At 45.9% G+C, this 20,677-nt stretch overlaps 1 protein-coding gene across 1 annotated transcript in view; it reads right to left on the bottom strand.

Moving 5' to 3' along the window:
* The window catches only part of DLEC1 (DLEC1 cilia and flagella associated protein), a 363,928-nt gene that overhangs the window by 308,361 nt on the left and 34,890 nt on the right, over window positions 1-20,677 (bottom strand). Inside the window, exons 4-5 of the mRNA XM_030197931.1 lie at window positions 16,862-17,015; window positions 5,486-5,596 (exon numbers count right to left, since the gene is read on the bottom strand). Of these exons, the coding sequence (XP_030053791.1) occupies window positions 5,486-5,596; window positions 16,862-17,015 (265 nt within the window). The remainder of the gene's footprint in view (window positions 1-5,485; window positions 5,597-16,861; window positions 17,016-20,677) is intronic.

The following is a 20,677-nucleotide window of genomic DNA, read 5'->3' as shown; positions in this document are numbered from 1 at the left end:
CCTCAGACAGACCCAACGAAGCAAAATCTACGCCCTCAACATCCAGGCCGTGCGAGCCAGAGACTGAAGGTTGGGGTGTAGAAGCGCTCCTTCGTTCTGCGAAATGAGAGTCGGAAAACACTCCAATCTCCACGGTTCTTCGAAGGACAACTACAGAAGAAGAGGGAACCAGATCTGACGGGGCCAAAAAGGCGCTATCAGAATCATGGTGCCGTGGTCTTGCTTGAGCTTCAGCAAGGTCTTCCCCACCAAAGGTATGGGAGGATAAGCATACAGGAGGCTGTTCCCCCAATGGAGGAGAAAGGCATCCGACGCCAGTCTGCCGTGTGCCTGTAGTCTGGAACAGAACTGAGGCAGCTTGTGATTGGTCTGAGAGGCGAAAAGGTCCACCGAGGGAGGGGGTGCCCCAATCTCGGAAGATCTTGCGTACCACTCTGGAATGGAGCGACCACTCATGCGGTTGCATGACTCTGCTCAGCCTGTCGGCCAGACTGTTTTTTACACCTGCCAGGTATGTGGCTTGGAGAAGCATGCCAAACTGACAGGCCCAATGCCACATCCTGACGGCTTCCTGACACAGAGGGCGAGATCCGGTGCCCCCCTGCCTGTTGATGTAATACATTGCAACCTGATTGTCTGTCCGAATTTGGATGATTTGGTAGGACAGCCGATCCCTGAAGGCCTTCAGTGCGTTCCGGACCGCTTGGAGCTCCAGGAGGTTGATCTGAAGATCTTGTTCCTGGTGGGACCACACCCCCTGGGTGTGGAGCCCATCCACATGAGCTCCCCACCCCAGGCGAGATGCATCCATCGTCAGCACCTTCGTGGGCTGCGAAATTTGGAATGGACGTCCCAGGGTCAAATTGGTCCGATTTGTCCACCAGTGCAGCGAAGCGCGGCAACTGATGGACAGGTGGATGACATCTTCTAGATTCCCGGTGGCTTGGCACCACTGGGAAGCTAGGGTCCATTGAGCAGATCTCATGTGAAGACGAGCCATGGGAGTCACATGGACCATAGAGGCCATATGGCCCAGGAGTCTCAACATCTGCCGAGCTGTGATCTGCTGAGACGCTCTGGTCTGTGAAGCGAGGGACAGGAGATTCTGAGCCCTTGCCTCAGGAAGATAGGCCTGAGCCGTCTGTGAATTCAGCGGAGCTCCTATGAATTCCAGAGATTGAACTGGCTGGAGATGGGACTTCGGGTAATTTATCACAAACCCCAGCAGCTCCAGAAGGTGAATAGTACACTGCATGGACCGAAGAGCTCCTGCCTCTGAGGTGCTCTTCACCAGCCAATCGTTGAGATACGGGAACACGTGCACTCCCAGCTTGCATAGGTACGCCGCAACCACCCCGAGACACTTCGTGAACACCCGTGGTGCAGAGGCGAGCCCAAAGGGTAGCACACAATACTGAAAGTGACGTGTCCCCAGATGGAATCGGAGATACTGTCTGTGGGCTGGCAGTATCGGGATGTGAGTATAAGCATCCTTTAAATCCAGGGAACAAAGCCAATCGTCTTTCTGAATCATGGGGAGAAGGGTGCCCAAGGAAAGCATCCTGAACTTTTCTCGCACCAGATACTTGTTCAGGCCTCTCAGGTCTAGGATGGGGCGCATCCCCCCTGTTTTCTTTTCCATAAGGAAGTACCTGGAATAGAATCCCTGCCCTTCCTGCCCGGGTGGCACGGGCTCGACCGCATTGGCGCTGAGAAGGGCGGAGAGTTCCTCTGCAAGTACCTGCTTGTGATGGGAGCTGAAGGATTGGGCTCCTGGTGGACAATTTGGTGGAGTGGAGACCAAATTCACCGTGTATCCGCACCGCACTATTTGGAGAACCCACTGGTCGAAGGTTATAAGAGGCCACCTTTGGTGAAAAACTTTCAACCTCCCCCCGACCGGCAGGCCGTCCGGCACGGATACTTTGATGGCGGCTATGTTCCCATGGATCCAGTCAAAAGCCCGTCCCCGGCTTTTGCTGTGGAGGCGCAGGGGGCTGCTTAGGCGCATGCTGTTGACGGGAACGAGCGCGCTGGGACTGTCCCTGTGCCTGAGGAGGCCTTCGGGCTGGCTGGGTGTACCTACGCTTGCTGTAGGCGTAGGGTGCAGCCTGCCGGGCCCGGAAAAAACGTCCACCTGCTGAGGTGGATGCTGAAGGCGCCTGGTGGGAGAGCTTGTCGAGAGCGGTTTCCCGCTGGTGTAGTTGGTCCACCAACTGCTCACCCTTCTCGCCGAAAATGTTATCCCCCCCAGCAAGGGACATCCGCCAGCCGCTGCTGGGTACGGTTGTCCAGGTCAGAGGCACGCAGCCAGGAGAGTCTGCGCATCACTATACCTTGGGCCGCAGCTCGAGATGCCATATCACAGGTGTCATAGATACCCCTGGACAAGAACTTTCTGCACGCCTTCAGCTGCCTGACCACCTCCTGAAATGGCCTGGACTGCTCCAGAGGGAGCTTGTCGACCAGGCTCGCCAGTTGCTGCACATTATTCCGCATGTGGATGCTCGTGTAAAGCTGGTATGATTGGATGCGGGTCACGAGCATGGAAGATTGGTAGGCTTTCCTCCCAAACGAGTCCAGAGTGCGAGACTCCCGCCCAGGGGGCGCCGAGGTGGTATCCCTCGAACTCCATGCTCTCTTGACAGCAGAGTCCACGACCGCCGAGTCATGAGGCAATTGAGGCCGCATCAACTCTGGGTCTGAGTGGATTCTGTATTGGGACTCCGTTTTCTTGGGCATGGTGGGATTAGATAGTGGCTTCAACCAGTTCCGAAGCAGTGTCTCCTTAAGGACATTGTGCAGCGGTACCGTGGAAGACTCTCTAGGTGGTGATGGATAGTCGAGGACTTCGAGCATCTCCGCCCTCGGCTCATCCACAGTAACCACTGGGAAGGGAATGCTGATAGACATATCCCTTACAAAGGAGGCAAAGGAGAGGCTCTCAGGAGGCGAGAGCTTCTTCTCCGGTGAAGGAGTGGGGTCGGAAGGAAGGCCCACAGACTCCTCTGAGGAGAAATATCTGGGGTCCTCCTCCTCCTCCCACGAGGCCTCCTCCTCAGTGTTGGACATGAGCTCTCTCAGCTCAGACCGCAACTGGGCCCGTCTCGACTGCGAGGAACCACGTCCTTGATGATGGCGTCGAGCGATGGCGCCTCCATCAACGGCGCCGTGCCGGTAGAGCCTGGTGCATCAGCCCTTCCAGGATCCCAGGAAGGATGGCTCAGAGGCACTTGTCTAGGCCCGCTGTCGGGAAAGGCAGGGGGGCCGCTGTGGGTGCCGGTGCTGGAAGCTGCTCGGGTCCAGGAGACGGTACCGAGATACCCGCGGACCGGCGCAGCGACACCTCTTCAACTGAGGGGGAACGCTCCTCCCGGCACTGCCGCTTCCTGGGCGTCGAGTCGTCTCTCGATGTCCCGGAGCTGCCAGTCCCGTGCGTCGTGGGCGACCAATGACGATGCTTCTTGGCTTTCTTTCAATGCCCATTATCGGTGCTCCGCGAAAGGGATGAGGAGGAGGTGGAGCCCCCCCGGCCTCGAGGTATCGGATCCGACAGGGTTCGGTCCCGATGGCCCTGAGCAACGGGAGTGGCCGGGGCAGACTGCCCGCGCGGCCGCTCACCACTGCCATCGCCGGCAGGCCGGCGGGCCAAAGGTACCTGTGCTCCTGGGGTCGATGCCATAGTCGGCGCCGACGCCGTCGACATCAGTACCGGCACCGAAGACCCGGCCGTCGACACCGATGCCGTCGAGGTCGATGTCGAAGGGCCGGTGCAAGTTCCAAAAAGACGGTCCCGCAGAACTTGCCTCGCCACCTGCGTCCGCTTCCTTAAGCCGAGACACAAGGTGCACGTCTTGGAATTATGCTCCTGGCCGAGGCACTGGAGACACCAAGCGTGAGTATTGGTCTGCAAGATCTGCCGGCCGCACCGACCACACTTCTTGAATCCGCTTGGGACCTTCGAGGACATTGACGGAAAAATCGCGTCGGCGAAGTCAAAATCGTCGAAGGTGGTGGTGAAAAGCACACCCAAAAAGAAAGAAACAACCGTGCGGCCACAAGGCCGCGACGACGTGCCCTCGCGACTAAGAATGACGAGGAAATCTCTTTTTTTTTTTTAAAGAAAAAATAACGTGAACGCGTACACTAATAAATGAAAAACCGCGGGCTAGGCCGCAATCCGGTTTCCAGGGCTGACTAAGAGAGGGACATGAACACGTCTCTCTCCAGCGCGGAAAGGAAAAAAACTGAGCGGGAACGGTCACGCACGGGTGGGAAGACGGCCGCACATGCGCGGTGGGCATGCCCTGCGTGCGGGACCTCCCGCGAAGTTTTCTTCCGGTTGGAGGGGGCTGCCGTGGACGTCAACCCAGTCGTGAGAACAAGCAGCCTACAAAAGACATCTTCAATGAAACAAACCACTCCTTACATCACCCATGTGCTGTAAAACACCTCTCAAATGATCTTACCCAACACCTCCCATCCAAATCCTCTTCTACCTTCAGCTTATTATTGACTGTATCTAATTTCATGTAATGACTATATCATGTTAACATCCTGTAAGCCACATTGAGCCTGCAAAAAGGTGGGATAATGTGGGGTACAAATGCAATAAATACATTACATATATATATATATATATTGCCCACCCATTAGGTCTGGCTGCGCCACTGGTCTAGTGATCCCAGTTTTATGTTAGTCTGTGGTACTACTTACTTATTTATATACTTAAGAGGCATATTTTCAAAGCACTTTGGGAGGCTAAGTTCCATAGGTTTCTATGGAACTTTGGGAGGCTAAGTGCTTTGAAAATAAGCCTCTTAGTGATCCTTGCTTTTTAATATATTTAGTTTTCATAATTTGATACTAACAATGGTTTTATGTGCTTGTTAGCAGTTCTAACAGCCCCTAACACAGCCCCAAAAGGGGCGACACATGGCCATATTGGGCAACTGTTTATTTTAATTGCCATTCTGAATAAATATTTCTATGAGGACCAGTTCTTTTGATCTGCTGTTTTGTTGCACCACATTGGATCTTGCGGATTGGCTGCCCTGCTGTTTTTTGGCCTTGAGAACCATAGAAAAAATGAAATTGAACAAGGCTTTGCATAATCATTACAACACAGAACATAACACACATGCTCACTTGAGCACACCTGAAGGTTCTAGAAGCTTTGAAGTAAAAGTTCAATCCATATTTCGTTCAATAACATCACCATTTGAAAACAAGTTCTAATCAATGCCTTACCTTTGCCAGCTGAAATCTTTCTAGTTCACAATTCCTTGATATAGAACACCCAGTGGAAGACAATTCAGAATGAACAGCTAAGACAGTTCTTCATTCAATTCAAATTAACATTTGTTTTATAGAACTTTTATCCTCATTCACTATAAATCACATCATGTCCAATGATTCATTGCTTCAAATAAGTGTTGTACCTTAGAAGAAATTTAATATTATTCTGGAGAAATAGAAATGATACCTTTTGGGGCTCTGGTAAGAGGCACAAGGTCAGTGATGTAATCCTCAGGACAGATTAAATGGTGTTTCTTCAGCAGATCATTATTCACACACCATCTGAAGTAACAGTCCACTTCAATATAAAAAAAAAAAGTAAAAAGAGTACAGATTTTAAGTCACAACATTTAATGAAACCAGTGTCATCTTATTAAAATTATCGTGGTTGAGAAAATAATAAAGCATTCAACTTTAGGCTCTTACTTATATATTTATTCCTATAGAAAGCAAAGAGGACAACCTATAACAGATGTCCTCTGAGGAGAGTACAACATCATTTCTTATAAATGAGTGACATAATCTGCAGAAGTCCATGTCAGAGCTGTGTTTACTTGCTGAAGAGCTTCCTAGAGGATTCAACTGAGCATGCGCAGGACCACAGGCACCAGCAATACTAGGCTTCGGGAGGTTAAACCTCCCCAGCCCCAACCATATCCTTCTCCACTTCTCTACCACTGCCATCTTCACCATTGGTGTAGCTACTCATGACCACCAGCAGCAGTGGCAAAACACAAAACAGGTGTGGAGCCACAACCTCTATACACCTAGCTGCTGGCTCTTGTGAGCCTGCTCCCTCCAATGTCAACTTCCTGTTTCAGAGGGGGCAAAACTGACAGAACAGCAGTCATGCATATGGAGGTAGAGGGTCTGTGCCTTTTAAAAGAATTGTTGCTGCCAGTTCTGACAAGCAGCAGCAGTCGGAGTACTGGGTGGGGGAAGGTGTATAAGTGAGGGGAGAGAAAAGATGCTGAAGGAAGAGAGGATATACCAGATAGAAGGGGAGAGAGAAGGGGAGAGGAGATGCTGAATGGAAGAGGAAAGAGAGAGGAGAAATGCTGTACAGAGGGGGGAGATGAGAAAAAAGGCAGATGCTGGGTGGAAGGGGAGAGGCAATGGCAGTTGTGGTGGGGGCAGTGGTGTACCAAGGGTGGGACTCGTGGGGGCGGTCCGCCCAAGGTGCACGCTGCTGGAGGGGTGCAGAGAGCATCCGCGTGGCTGTCGGCTCCACTGGTTCCCTCTTCCAGGGCAGAAGGAGCAGGGAACCAGTGGAACCGACAGCAGCTAAGAATGCACACGAGGGGAGGCTTGGGTGATACACCGGGGGGGGGGGGGGGGGGGGGTGATATGCCAGGGGTGTGTCATGCTGCACCCGGGGGGGGGGGGGGCGGACGTCGCTGCACCCCAGTGGCAGCTGACCAAGGATCGCCACTGGGTTGGGGTGGAGAGAGGATACCAGGGGTGGGGCGGAGAGAGAAAAGATGCTGAATGAAAAAGAGAAGAGAGAGTGGGGTAGCGGCAGAAGGAAGATGCTAGATAGAAGGGGGAGGACAGAATTAGTGAAAGATTGGGGAATAAGGGATGAAGAATGGGAGAGTCAAGATGAGGGAAAGAGATGGAAAGCTGTAGGTAAACATAGTAAAAAGAAAGAAATTGAAGTCTGAATAGTAAGAATGAATCAAATCTGGACAGAGGGGGCAAAAAAATAAATGGAAGAAAGCTAAAAGGAAAAGATGAATGCTGGAGATGGATGTTGTGGAGAGAATGAAGAAGACAGGAGGAGAGAGAAAAATGAAAAATGGATGGGAAATCCTGTCTAGAGAGTTAAGAGAAGTTAGCAGAAAGCAGAACCAAACAAAAAGACCAATACAATTAAAAAAATTAAATGACCATACATCAAAAGTAGAAAAAAGAATGTCATTTTTAATTTAGGATTAAATAGTGCGGTAGCTGTGTTAGTATACTCCAAAGGTTAATAAATAAAAAGAAAACACAAAAAAATGGAAAATAAAGTGATACCTTTTTATTGGACTAACTTAATACATTTTTGACTAGCTTTCAGAGGCCAAAACCTCCTTCCTTATGACAACACAGCATACACCCTATGTTATCTGTATAAAAAGAAAGAAAAAAAGAGATTTCTAACATGCTTGGTAAGTTGTGCGATCTCAATTGGACAGTAAAGAATCTATTAATGAAAATACAGGGCAATAGATCTTCGCTGATACTTACAATGCTAGCTTTGCTTCACTATTAATGCAATCATACTATGTTTAAAGGTTGTATTTCTGTGAAATGTTGACGTTAATTTGAAGGGAAAAATAACCATTAGGAATCCTTTGGGTATGTAGCATCCTCCAGTATGAAAGTTGAATCTTGGAGAATTTCAGATGTGGTGAATATATTACAGAGGTGTGTGTAGGTGTGTGTGTGGGTTAACTTGAGTTATGTAAATAGTTATTCATTATGTCTATTTAGAATGAATCTGCTTAAAATGTGTTACATGGAAGTGATAGAATCTTACATTTGAAATAAGAAAGAAAAAGAGAGAATTTTTTTGTCATTTACCCATGATTATTGAGGCAGTAGTTCATAAGCACATAAGTAATGCCACACTGGGAAAAGACCAAAGGTCCATCAAGCCCAACATCCTGTCCACGACAGCGGCCAATCCAGGCCAAGGGCACCTGGCGAGCTTCCCAAACGTACAAACATTCTATACATGTTATTCCTGGAATTGTGGATTTTTCCCAAGTCCATTTAGTAGCGATTTATGGACTTGTCCTTTAGGAAACCGTCTAACCCCTTTTTAAACTCTGCCAAGCTAACCGCCTTCACCACGTTCTCCGGCAACGAATTCCAGAGTTTAATTACGCGTTGGGTGAAGAAATATTTTCTCCGATTTGTTTTAAATTTACTACACTGTAGTTTCATCGCATGCCCCCTAGTCCTAGTATTTTTGGAAAGCGTGAACAGACACTTCACATCCACCTGTTCTACTCCACTCATTATTTTATATACTTCTATCATGTCTCCCCTCAGCCGTCTCTTCTCCAAGCTGAAAACGAATGGAAAATAAAATGAACTGAGCTGAATACGAGAATTTGAGAATAAGATAAAAGACACTGAAGTTGGCTTGGAATAAGCAGAGATATACATGAGTAACAATAAAGACTTTGAGTGGGACTAAGAGCTGGAATCAGTGGATGTGAAGAGCCATGGAGGATTCTCCGTTGTGAAATGGGGCAGTTTTGAAACGCTGCTGGAAGATCAAAAGGTTTGGACATCATTAGGTGTTCTCACGTGAGAACTGTGGCAGATTGGTATCGTTTCTGCTCCCTGGTTCCATCTCCTGGATCCTGTGTTTTAGATTTTATGGGTAATGAATGTATGAGTGAGTATGAATGATTATTATGTAGTTTTATATGATATTAGTGATGTGTATTTATAGAAGCATAAATATTGTGTTTACATTTTTGAAAATAAAGATTTTGTCAATTATATATAATAGTGATATTCTTCTGAATTTTAAATATTGAATCTTGGGAGAATTTAGATTGTGAATTTCCTATTTATATGAATTGTTCCATATTCAAGGCCACAGGAATGCACGAGAAATAAAAATAATGTACGTTGAATATACCTGATAATTTTTAATTAAAGCAGAAAGGCTATATTATCTTCACAGATGTTTCTTTGTCTATGAACCAGGTAAATACCCATACAGCCTAATGAAATGCTTAAGGCAGTATTGAGTGCCATGCTGTCGGTGAACTGTATCAGGGCCGGTCTTAGCAATTGCGGGGCCCTGTGCAGACTAGTTTGGTGGTTCCCACCCCCCCCCCCCCCCCCCCCCCCCCGCCGTCACCTAGTCCTGCCTCTTGTTCACAAGCTATGTTTTAAACATTTTCTTTCAAATAAAGACAAATCAAGCAAAACTTGTACAGAAAAACTAATTCAAATAAGCACAATGCTATTATTGGAAACATTTGGGTTTAAAAGCAAAACCATGTGCATGTAAAGACTGGATAAATGAATTAAAACAAATCCCCTTAATATGTACAGTGGTGGAAATAAGTATTTGATCCCTTGCTGATTTTGTAAGTTTGCCCACTGACAAAGACATGAGCAGCCCATAATTGAAGGGTAGGTTATTGGTAACAGTGAGAGATAGCACATCACAAATTAAATCCGGAAAATCACATTGTGGAAAGTATATGAATTTATTTGCATTCTGCAGAGGGAAATAAGTATTTAATCCCTCTGGCAAACAAGACCTAATACTTGGTGGCAAAACCCTTGTTGGCAAGCACAGCGGTCAGACGTCTTCTGTAGTTGATGATGAGGTTTGCACACATGTCAGGAGGAATTTTGGTCCACTCCTCTTTGCAGATCATCTCTAAATCATTAAGAGTTCTGGGCTGTCGCTTGGCAACTCGCAGCTTCAGCTCCCTCCATAAGTTTTCAATGGGATTAAGGTCTGGTGACTGGCTAGGCCACTCCATGACCCTAATGTGCTTCTTCCTGAGCCACTCCTTTGTTGCCTTGGCTGTATGTTTTGGGTCATTGTCGTGCTGGAAGACCCAGCCACGACCCATTTTTAAGGCCCTGGCGGAGGGAAGGAGGTTGTCACTCAGAATTGTACGGTACATGGCCCCATCCATTCTCCCATTGATGCGGTGAAGTAGTCCTGTGCCCTTAGCAGAGAAACACCCCCAAAACATAACATTTCCACCTCCATGCTTGACAGTGGGGACGGTGTTCTTTGGGTCATAGGCAGCATTTCTCTTCCTCCAAACACGGCGAGTTGAGTTCATGCCAAAGAGCTCAATTTTTGTCTCATCTGACCACAGCACCTTCTCCCAATCACTCTCGGCATCATCCAGGTGTTCACTGGCAAACTTCAGACGGGCCGTCACATGTGCCTTCCGGAGCAGGGGGACCTTGCGGGCACTGCAGGATTGCAATCCGTTATGTCGTAATGTGTTACCAATGGTTTTCGTGGTGACAGTGGTCCCAGCTGCCTTGAGATCATTGACAAGTTCCCCCCTTGTAGTTGTAGGCTGATTTCTAACCTTCCTCATGATCAAGGATACCCCACGAGGTGAGATTTTGCGTGGAGCCCCAGATCTTTGTCGATTGACAGTCATTTTGTACTTCTTCCATTTTCTTACTATGGCACCAACAGTTGTCTCCTTCTCGCCCAGCGTCTTACTGATGGTTTTGTAGCCCATTCCAGCCTTGTGCAGGTGTATGATCTTGTCCCTGACATCCTTAGACAGCTCCTTGCTCTTGGCCATGCCATTTTGTAGAGGTTAGAGTCTGACTGATTCACTGAGTCTGTGTGTCAGGTTCTCAGGTTCAGAGCCCGCGGGGCCGGGCTCTGGAGCAAACGTGAGCCCTTGGGCTGCTGACGAGGAGCGACAGCAGCAGGCAAAACCCACCAACCAATGCTGGGCAAGCACACCGGCACCGGCAGGGACTGCAGGCACCGCCCAGTGAGCCAGAACACATGGACTGGAATCCCCCGGACTGGAGGACACAGAACTGGAACACTGGACTGCAATCCCCCGGACTGGAACACACACCGGACCGGAACACACTGGACTGGAGCACACCAGACTGGAACACCCTGGACTGGTCCCCCGGACTGGAGGACACAGGACCGGAACACGGGACTGGAGCACACTGGACTGGTCCAACAGCTTCACCTGTACTTAGCTACTAAACCCCCCAAGAGTTGAGCTCCTGGGTTCGAGTAGCCGACAGGACTTACTGGATACCGGATGACATAGGGACCAGGACTGGAAACAGAAGTGCTCCTAAACCTAAACTGATCTACGTGCTCCCCATCCCTAAACCAGCAGGAGTGTTCCTAACAGTAAACTGACAAAAGGACTTCCTAAGCCCTATACTAAACAGGAGCTCCTAAGCCCTGCTCAAGAAAGGGACTTCCTAAGCCCTAAACTAACAGAGCAGGGAACTAAACACAAAGCTAACACAGGTGCTACTAAGCACCAAGCTACAAGCAGAGCTTTACACTAATAAGCTAAACACAGAACTAACCAGCTACCTAAGCACTGCTCTAGCAAGCTAGATACAACTAACAAGGTGCTTCCTAAGCACTACTCTGGCAAGCAACCAGAAGAGCTCCTAGCACTAAAAGGGAAGACAGGGGAGCCACAAGGAAAAAGCAGGGAAGCTAACACATAAGCCAAAAGTGATTCTAAATCACCAAACACCAACAGCAAAGACTGCAATGCTCCCAATAGCACAAACACCAGAAGTACTTCTAACAGCAAACTCTGCAGTGTTTCTAACAACACCAAACCCTGAAGTACTTCTATCAGCAACAGAGCTTCCAAAGCCCTACACACAGCAATGCTTCCAAAACCAAGAGGGAAAAGCAGGGGAACCATAAGGGAAAAGCAAGAAAGCTAAACACACAAACACCAGTGCACACTGCACTAACACTAACCTGGACCTTAGCAAAAGCAAGCAGGGAAACTAGACACGAAGTCAGAAGTGCACACTGCACCACCCTACCTAAAGCAAACACCACCGTTGCAAAGGCCCTGAAGGAAAGAACCCACTTCCATATCAAGGCCCTCCCTGATGATGTCACACTCCCTAGACCTAGGCAAAAGCACACTGACCCAGAGAGGCCCAACCCACACCAATGCAAAACCGTGAAACACTTGAAGCCAGTACACCCAAAGAGAGTTAGAGCAACTCAGACTACACCCACAGCTGCAGTGAAGAGACAATTAGAGCCTTGCTGCTGGAAGCTGCCAGCACAGAGAGACAGAGCCAGCTCAGAAAGGACAGAGAAAAGAAACAGAAGCCAGCTAAGAAGCTGACCCCCAGGAAAGAGGTAAGTTTGAGAGGGGTTCAGACCCCAATCATAACACTGTGGACAGGTGTCTTTCATACAGGTGACCATTGCCGACAGCTGTCTGTCATGCAGGTAACGAGTTGATTTGGAGCATCTACCTGGTCTGTAGGGGCCAGATCTCTTACTGGTTGGTGGGGGATCAAATACTTATTTCCCTCTGCAGAATGCAAATAAATTCATATACTTTCCACAATGTGATTTTCCGGATTTAATTTGTGATGTGCTATCTCTCACTGTTACCAATAACCTACCCTTCAATTATGGGCTGCTCATGTCTTTGTCAGTGGGCACACTTACAAAATCAGCAAGGGATCAAATACTTATTTCCACCACTGTAATACTTGGTAGCAATAATGAAACAGTGATTGGATATTCACTAGTAAGCAGCCTGAGCCAACAGATTTATTTTCCACTGAACATAATTAACTTTGTATGAACTTGGCTGCTAATAGTGTGCTGAACTGGACAATGTTGGCACATTTAAACTGAGCCTGGACAGCTCTGCATGAAGGAAACCCTTCTCTCATTAATCAATACCTTCTCTGTACAACAGTAGTAATAAAAACAAGGCAAGTACATTTTTATAATATACCACTGAATTCCACAAAGCAAAAGGAGCAAGTTCCCACATACCATCTTTTTTTCTTTTGATGTAGGCACAGGAAAAAAAAAAGATTTTAAATGCTCCCAGGTTTCAATTTAATTCATATTTAATGTGGGATAAAATGCCATAAATAGTTAGATAGAAACACTGAATGTTGAGCACCTGATTCTCAGGAGCGAACAACATACACAACGAGAGGAAAAATAGACCCCACAATATGTTGGCAACAGATCTACCAGAACGAATGGCCAACAAACGCTGACACCATCCAATTCCTCCAAGAATGGGACGATCTATGTACAACAACATTAGACAAAATCGCCCCAATCCAAACCAGAACATCACACAGGAAAAAACCAAATCCATGGTTCACCGAAGAGCTGAAAAAACTTAAAACACAAGTCAGGAAACTAGAACAAGAATGGAACAAAAAAATAAGACGAACAAACACTGAACGCATGGAAATTACTTCGGAGAAAATACAAATACACCATAAAACAGACCAAAAGACTACATTACAAAACAATAATAGGACCAAACTACAAAGACACACATAAACTCTTCAACCTCGTAAACAAACTATTAGACACCACTCCAGTTACAAACAACGGCACAGATGTACCAGATGTGAACAACCTTGCAAAATACTTCAAGGAGAAAATTATACAACTACGACTCAAAATACCTGCTAGCCCTATTGAGTATGCCACAATTTTAGATTGTCTAGACCCAGAAGAAGGAACATACCCTGCAGACAGAACATGGACCGAATTCGAAATACTATCAGAAGACCTCATCTCTGAAATTCTCAAAAGATATGCCAAATCCCACTGCAAACTAGACACGTGCCCAAATAACCTCATGAAATCTGCTCCTCAACAATTCATAACAGACCTAACGAGCCATGTGAACTTCATGCTACAAAACGGACTTTTCCCAAAAGAAAAAGAAAAAATCTTACTCACCCCAATTCCTAAAGACACAAAGAAAAGCACGAGTGAAATAACCAACTACAGGCCAGTAGCATCCATACCACAAGTAACCAAAATAACCGAAGGAATGGTAACCAAACAACTCACAAACTATTTAAACAAACACTCAATACTGCATGACGCCCAATCAGGATTCCGGTCGAATCATAGCACAGAAACAGTATTAGTCACCCTTATGACTAGATTTAAACAAACAATTGCAACTGGCAACAATATACTCCTCCTACAATTTGACATGTCAAGTGCCTTCGATATGGTTGACCACGGAATCCTATTACACATACTCGAATACTTTGGCATTGGAGGAAATGTCCTGAATTGGTTCAAAGGGTTCCTAACCCAACGTTCGTATCAAGTCACATCAAATTCGACCACATCTAAGGCATGGACACCTGAATGTGGAGTACCACAAGGATCACCTCTCTCACCAACCATTTTCAACTTAATGATGATCCCTTTGGCAAAACTCCTATCAAACCATAACCTTAACCCATATATATACGCTGATGATGTGACAATATACATCCCCTTCAAACAAGACATTAACGAAATCTTCGACGAAATCAATCAAAGCCTACATATCATGAACACATGGGCAGATGCATTTCGTCTGAAATTAAATACAGAAAAAACTCAATGCCTGATTCTCACCTCCCAATACAACACAAAAGAATTCACAGCCATAAACACACCAAACCTGAACCTTCAAATCTCAGAAACGCTAAAAATCCTTGGAATCACTATCGACCGCCACCTAACGCTTGAAACTCAAGCTAACAACACAACAAAGAAGATGTTTTACAGCATGTGGAAACTGAAAAGGATAAGACCATACTTCCCAAGATCCGTCTTTCGCAGCCTAGTTCAATCCCTCGTGCTCAGCCATTTGGATTACTGCAACTCACTATACGCAGGTTGCAAAGAACAAACACTGAGGAAACTTCAAACAGCCCAGAACACGGCAGCCAGACATCTTTGGAAAGCCAAAATATGAAAGTGCAAAACCATTAAGAGAGAAACTGCACTGGCTTCCACTCAAGGAACGCGTCACTTTTAAAGTATGCACATTAGTCCACAAAATCATTCATGGCAAAGCCCCAGCCTACATGTCTGAGTTGATAGACTTACCACCCAGAAACGCCAAAAGATCATCCCGAACCTTCCTTAACCTCCACTTCCCCAATTGCAAGGGCGTGAAATACAAAGCGCTACACGCGTCAACCTTTTCTCACATGAGCACACAGTTTTGGAATACACTGCCGCGCAACTTAAGAACAATCAACGAACAAGCTTCCTTCCGCAGATTATTGAAGACCCATCTTTTCGAAAAAATCTACGGAAAGAAACAAAACACATAAAGTCCACACTTACTGTTCACTAATGCATCATACATTCACATCTGACCTCTCATCCCCGTAATATGACATCACTCATACCTTTACTCACAGAAAGATATATGCCATACGTCTTCATGCCTTTTATCGCCCTCTAAGCTCCCATTGTTTCCTTCCAAAGCTTCAATGTTTATGTTCCATTGTTACATTCCTTAACGACACCTCAATTGTTTCGCATAACTCTGCACAATGTAATCCATAACCAATCTGTAACAAATTGTATTTCCAACATTCAACTCATATTGTAAGCCACACTGAACCCGCAAAAAGGTGGGAAAATGTGGGATACAAATGCAATAAATAAATAAATAAAATAAATAAATAAATAATGTCTGTTTAGTGGCCCTTTACCAGGAGAAAAAAAATCTCTGCACAAATATAATAGTACTAGGGTGTAGTACTAGGGGGTCCCTTTAACCAGCCCCTCCAAAAGATATACTGATTACGATGTATAACAAATTAATACTCTACTTATTATACTTCCTCTGTGTCCAATCCGTACCCACAAGCCGACATTGTCTGAAAATCTAAGTGAGATTAAATAAAAATTCCACCAACAATAAAGAAAGACAACATGGATGCAAGCAGCTTGAGTGCGCAGGGATCCAGCTACGCAAAAAGGGGAAACAGATATTACCTTGATTTTTTTTTTACAATATTCTCCCCTTCCCTCCCTCCCTCCCTTCCACCCACCCACAGGGATCCAGCTACGGGAGAAGGGGAAACAGATATTACCTTGAATTTTTTTTTCTTTTTACAGTATCCTCCCCTCCCACCCACCCACCTATTCCAGACCTCCTCCCTGATCCCCCAAGCCGCACGGTGCCCTCCCAGCACATACCTGAAGACACCCTGTTGGTCTAGTGGAGTCTTCGGGGCAAGAAAGATCCCCAGTCTTTCCTGCCCGCTGCCGGCACTGACCCTCTTGCTGCCGCATCTTTTTTAAAATGGTTGCCGAGACTTCCAATGGTGGCCTCGCAAGGCTTCAGCGGAAGTCTCACAAGGCCGCTTCTGGAAGTCTCAGAAGCCATTTTTAAAGAGTGATGTGGCAGCAAGAGGGTCAGCGCCGGCAGCGGGCAGGAAACACTGGGGATCTTTCCTGCCCCGAAGAATCCACTAGACCACCAGGGTGGCTTCAGGTATGTGCCGGGAGGGCACCCTGTGACTCAGGGGAGGAGAGGCAAAGCAGTTAGATGCGGCAATAGCAGGGAATGGGAGGGAGCACTGCGGGGACCCTGGACGCGCGGGGCCTCTGGAAGCACAAGGCCCTTTGTAACCATCCCTGCCTAAGACTGGCCCTGCACTGTATTTACTTTCATTGGCTAGCCTCCTAAATGAATAAATGCGGAAATTTACAGGTTGCAATGATGTGTTTAAATTTATACATCGTTGCACGGTCAGCCCCAAGTCTGCCCCCGACTATTCCAGTACTAACCAAATAGTGCCACTGAATATTAGCAGCTGGGACAGCCTGTACAACTGTATTATATGTATGATATGTATATAGAAGACTTCTAATAGAATGTGCTTAGAACTGGGAGTGTCAAACAGTAGTTATCTATGAGAATGATGCAATAGTATGAGATTTAGTTGAAATAGAATAAAGTGGTATACAGTGAAGGCAAACACATGGACTTGAATGTATTGATGTTTGCTTTGACTTTTCAGGAAAACATACCTGGAGGAAGTTTGTCAGCAAATCTCTCACCAGATTCTTCTATCTGCATGTTTATGGCCCTTTCTTCTTCAGCAGTTGCTCGTGCTCGTGCCTGAATGATGTGCTGTTCCACCATGTCAGTTTCTCTCATTCGCTGAGAATGCGCAGTATGAACCTGGTAGGTGAATCAGATAAACAAAATTTATGACAGGAATTGGAAAATATACTGAAAGCCAGGCTGAGACAGAGATTTCACTCAAAGCGGGACTGAAAGCCCCAATATATGCCAAGTGCTATTGTTTCACTCAACAAAATTAAGCTCTGGCATTTGGTGCTGAGGGATGTGGTATAAGTTGTTAATGTAGCTGGGTTTAAAAGACATTTGGACAGGTTTGGGGAGTAAAGTCTGCAAAACATTATTAAGGTGAACTTGGGAAAATCTGCTTATCCTTGAATAAAAAATAAGGAACCAATCTACCTTTTGTAATCCTGCCAGGTACTTTCTGAGAAGTTCCGAGAGAAGAGGACATTTCTCTGGTAAGTGAACACTATTTTGCTTTGTGCTTTGGGAACTTAAAGATTGGGGTTTAAAGGAAGAATTGTAGGTTAGTGATAGGCAAAATAAAAATATAAAAAGCAAATTTTATCAACTAATCTCCATAGTCTTTTCCACTTAGTTTTAAAAACCTTGTACCACTGCATAAACAGAATCTAGCAGGCACTGCAGGATCTAGTTTAGTATTAAAGGGGAATAAAAAGAGAGAGAGAGAGGGAAAAGCAAGCATTATTAACTAGTTGCCATAGTGTACAAACCCTTTTCTCATAGTTTTAAACTGAACTTTTCTTTAGAAATAGGCACTTTTCCCATAGTTTTAAACTGAAACCTTTTCTAGAGGTGGAAACTAAAAAGCCCAAAACTCTTGTTCTAAAAGGCAGTTATTTTCTGTTCCTTGGCTGCTGGAGAGGTAGAACATCCAGCTACCTCAATTAAGTGTTAATTGAGGTGTGGGGAAGTAGATTGAAAATTCTACAGGAAACAAAACACTTCTTGGAATCACTGTGGATTGAAATTCCATGTGTAAAGGGGAAAAGGATAGTAATAGGAGTGTACTACCGTCCACCTGGCCAGGATGAACAGATGGATGCAGAAATGTTAAAGGAAATTAGGGACGCAAACAAATTGGGCAACACAATAATAATGGGTGATTTCAATTACCCTGATATTGACTGGGTAAATGTAACATCGGGGCATGCTAGGGAGGTAAAATTCCTTGATGAAATCAAGGACAGCTTTATGGAGCAGCTGGTACAGGAGCCGACGAGAGAAGGAAAAATTCTAGACCTAGTCCTTAGTGGAGTGCATGATCTGGTGCGGGAGGTAATGGTGCTGGGGCCGCTTGATAACAGTGATCATAATATAATCGGATTTGATATTAGCTTTGAAGTAAGTATACATAGGAAATCAAATACGTTAGCGTTTAACTTTGAAAAAGGAGACTATGATAAAATGAGAAGAACTGTGAAAACAAACTTAGAGGAGCAGCTGCAAGGGTCAAAAATTTACGTCAGGCGTGGATGCTGTTCAAAAACACCATCCTGGAAGCCCAGGCCAAATATATTCCACGTATTAAAAAAGGAGGATGGAAGACCAAACGACAGCCGGCGTGGTTAAAAAGTGAGGTGAAGGAAGCTATTAGAGCTAAAAGAAAATCCTTCAGAAAATGGAAGAAGGAACCGACTGAAATAATAAGAAACAGCATAAGGAATGTCAAGTCAAATGCAAAGCGCTGATAAGGAAGTCTAAGGGGGACTTCGAAAAAAATTGCGTTGGAGGCAAAAACACATAGTAAAATTTTTTCAGGTATATTAAAAGCAGGAAGCCAGCAAAAGAATCGGTTGGACCGCTAGATGACCGAGGAATAAAAGGGGCAATCAGGGAAGACAAAGCAGTAGCGGAGAGATTAAATGAATTCTTTGCTTCGGTCTTCACCGAGGAAGATTTGGGTGGGATACCGGTGCCGGAAACGTTATTCGAAGCTGACGAGTCGGAGAAACTTAATGAATTCTCTGTAAACCTGGAGGATGTAATGGGGCAGTTCTACAAACTGAAGAGTAGCAAATCTCCTGGACTGGATGGTATTCATCCCAGAGTACTGATAGAACTGAAAAATGAGCTTGCAGAGCTATTGTTAGTAATATGTAATTTATCCTTACAATCAAGCGTGGTATCGGAAGATTGGAGGGTGGCCAATGTAATGCCGATTTTTAAAAAAAGGTTCTAGAGCCAGCCAGAACCTTTTTTTAAAAATCGGCATTACATAGGCCACCCCTCCAATCTTCCGATACCACGCTCGATTGTAAGGATAAATTACATATTACTAACAATAGCTCTGCAAGCTCATTTTTCAGTTCTATCAGTACTCTGGGATGAATACCATCCGGACCAGGAGATTTGCTACTCTTCAGTTTGTAGAACTGCCCCATTACATCCTCCAAGGTTTACAGAGAATTCATTAAGTTTCTCCGACTCGTCAGCTTCGAATAACGTTTCCGGCACCGGTATCCCACCCAAATCTTCCTCGGTGAAGACCGAAGCAAAGAATTCATTTAATCTCTCCGCTACTGCTTTGTCTTCCCTGATTGCCCCTTTTATACCTCGGTCATCTAGCGGTCCAACCAATTCTTTTGCTGGCTTCCTGCTTTTAATATACCTGAAAAAATTTTACTATGTGTTTTTGCCTCTAACGCAATTTTGCGAGATTGGGTCTTGCAGTCGACAACCTATACTGACATAGGTTGGGAACAAGCTTTGTTTCAGCCATGGTCCTTAAATTGCTTATTACACTCTAAAAAAGTGAGGATACCAACTCCTTTCAAAGATAGTGTACTTTTGCAACCTTTACGTTACGCCTGGAGGGTGTTGTTGGGTTTCTGGGGGCAAGATCTGGAGGCCAGTATGCTGTTAACGTTAGTGGGGAATGTAGAATTCCCGGCAGGCAGGGAGAACCGAATTTTTAAAGATATGGAGCGACAGGGAGTGACACTACTGGAGAGTTTTCTTCATGTATATAGGTCGCTGTTGCCCTATGGGGAATTTGAAAGGAGGTGTGCAGGAGGTTCACTGGCGAGATTGGCCTATTTACAACTGGAACACTACTTCAGAAGCTTGCCCCGGTCTGCACTCACATTGGATTTTGGGAAGAAGGTTCGGGATTTTCTGAAAGGGGATGCAGTAGGGCAGACATCAATCTCTTGGTTTCATAAGGTATTGAGGGATTTGAAACCCCCCAAAGATGTCAAGGAGGTAGTGGGGAGATGGGAACAAGAGTTGGGGAGTTCATTTGCTATAGAAAAGGTGATGACAGCACTAAAAGGGATGACAGCGGTAGTGCATAGCGCGGAACTGCAGGGGTGTCATTTTAGAACAATTCACAGGGCATACTTCTCGGGTAAGCAAGCATGGCATGCAGGGATAGTGGAGGCTGATAAGATGCCGGAAGTGTGGAATGGGCTTGCCTTCTTTGGCGCATGGGATGTGGCAGTATCAGCGTATTCGGGGTTTCTGGACAGCTCTCGCCCGGTTTGTATCGAAGATCTTGGGGTGTAGAATACAGTTTACATTTGAACGTGTCATGTTTAGCTCGCCAAGAGTGTGGGCGGTGGGAACAAGAGAAGAGAAGCTGTTCCTGAGTAAGTCCTGCATTCTGGAGAAGAAATGCATATTGAATTATTGGTTAATGGACATACCGCCCTCCTACTGGTACTGGAGGAACAAGTTGCACGCGCTTATGATATGGGAGGCCAGAGGTGCCCGATTTACTCCGAAAAGGAGGAAAC

This window comes from Microcaecilia unicolor, chromosome 1 (genome assembly GCF_901765095.1).
Source record: "Microcaecilia unicolor chromosome 1, aMicUni1.1, whole genome shotgun sequence".
In the NCBI taxonomy this organism is placed as follows: domain Eukaryota; kingdom Metazoa; phylum Chordata; class Amphibia; order Gymnophiona; family Siphonopidae; genus Microcaecilia; species Microcaecilia unicolor.
This window is presented reverse-complemented; position numbering and strand designations above follow the sequence as displayed.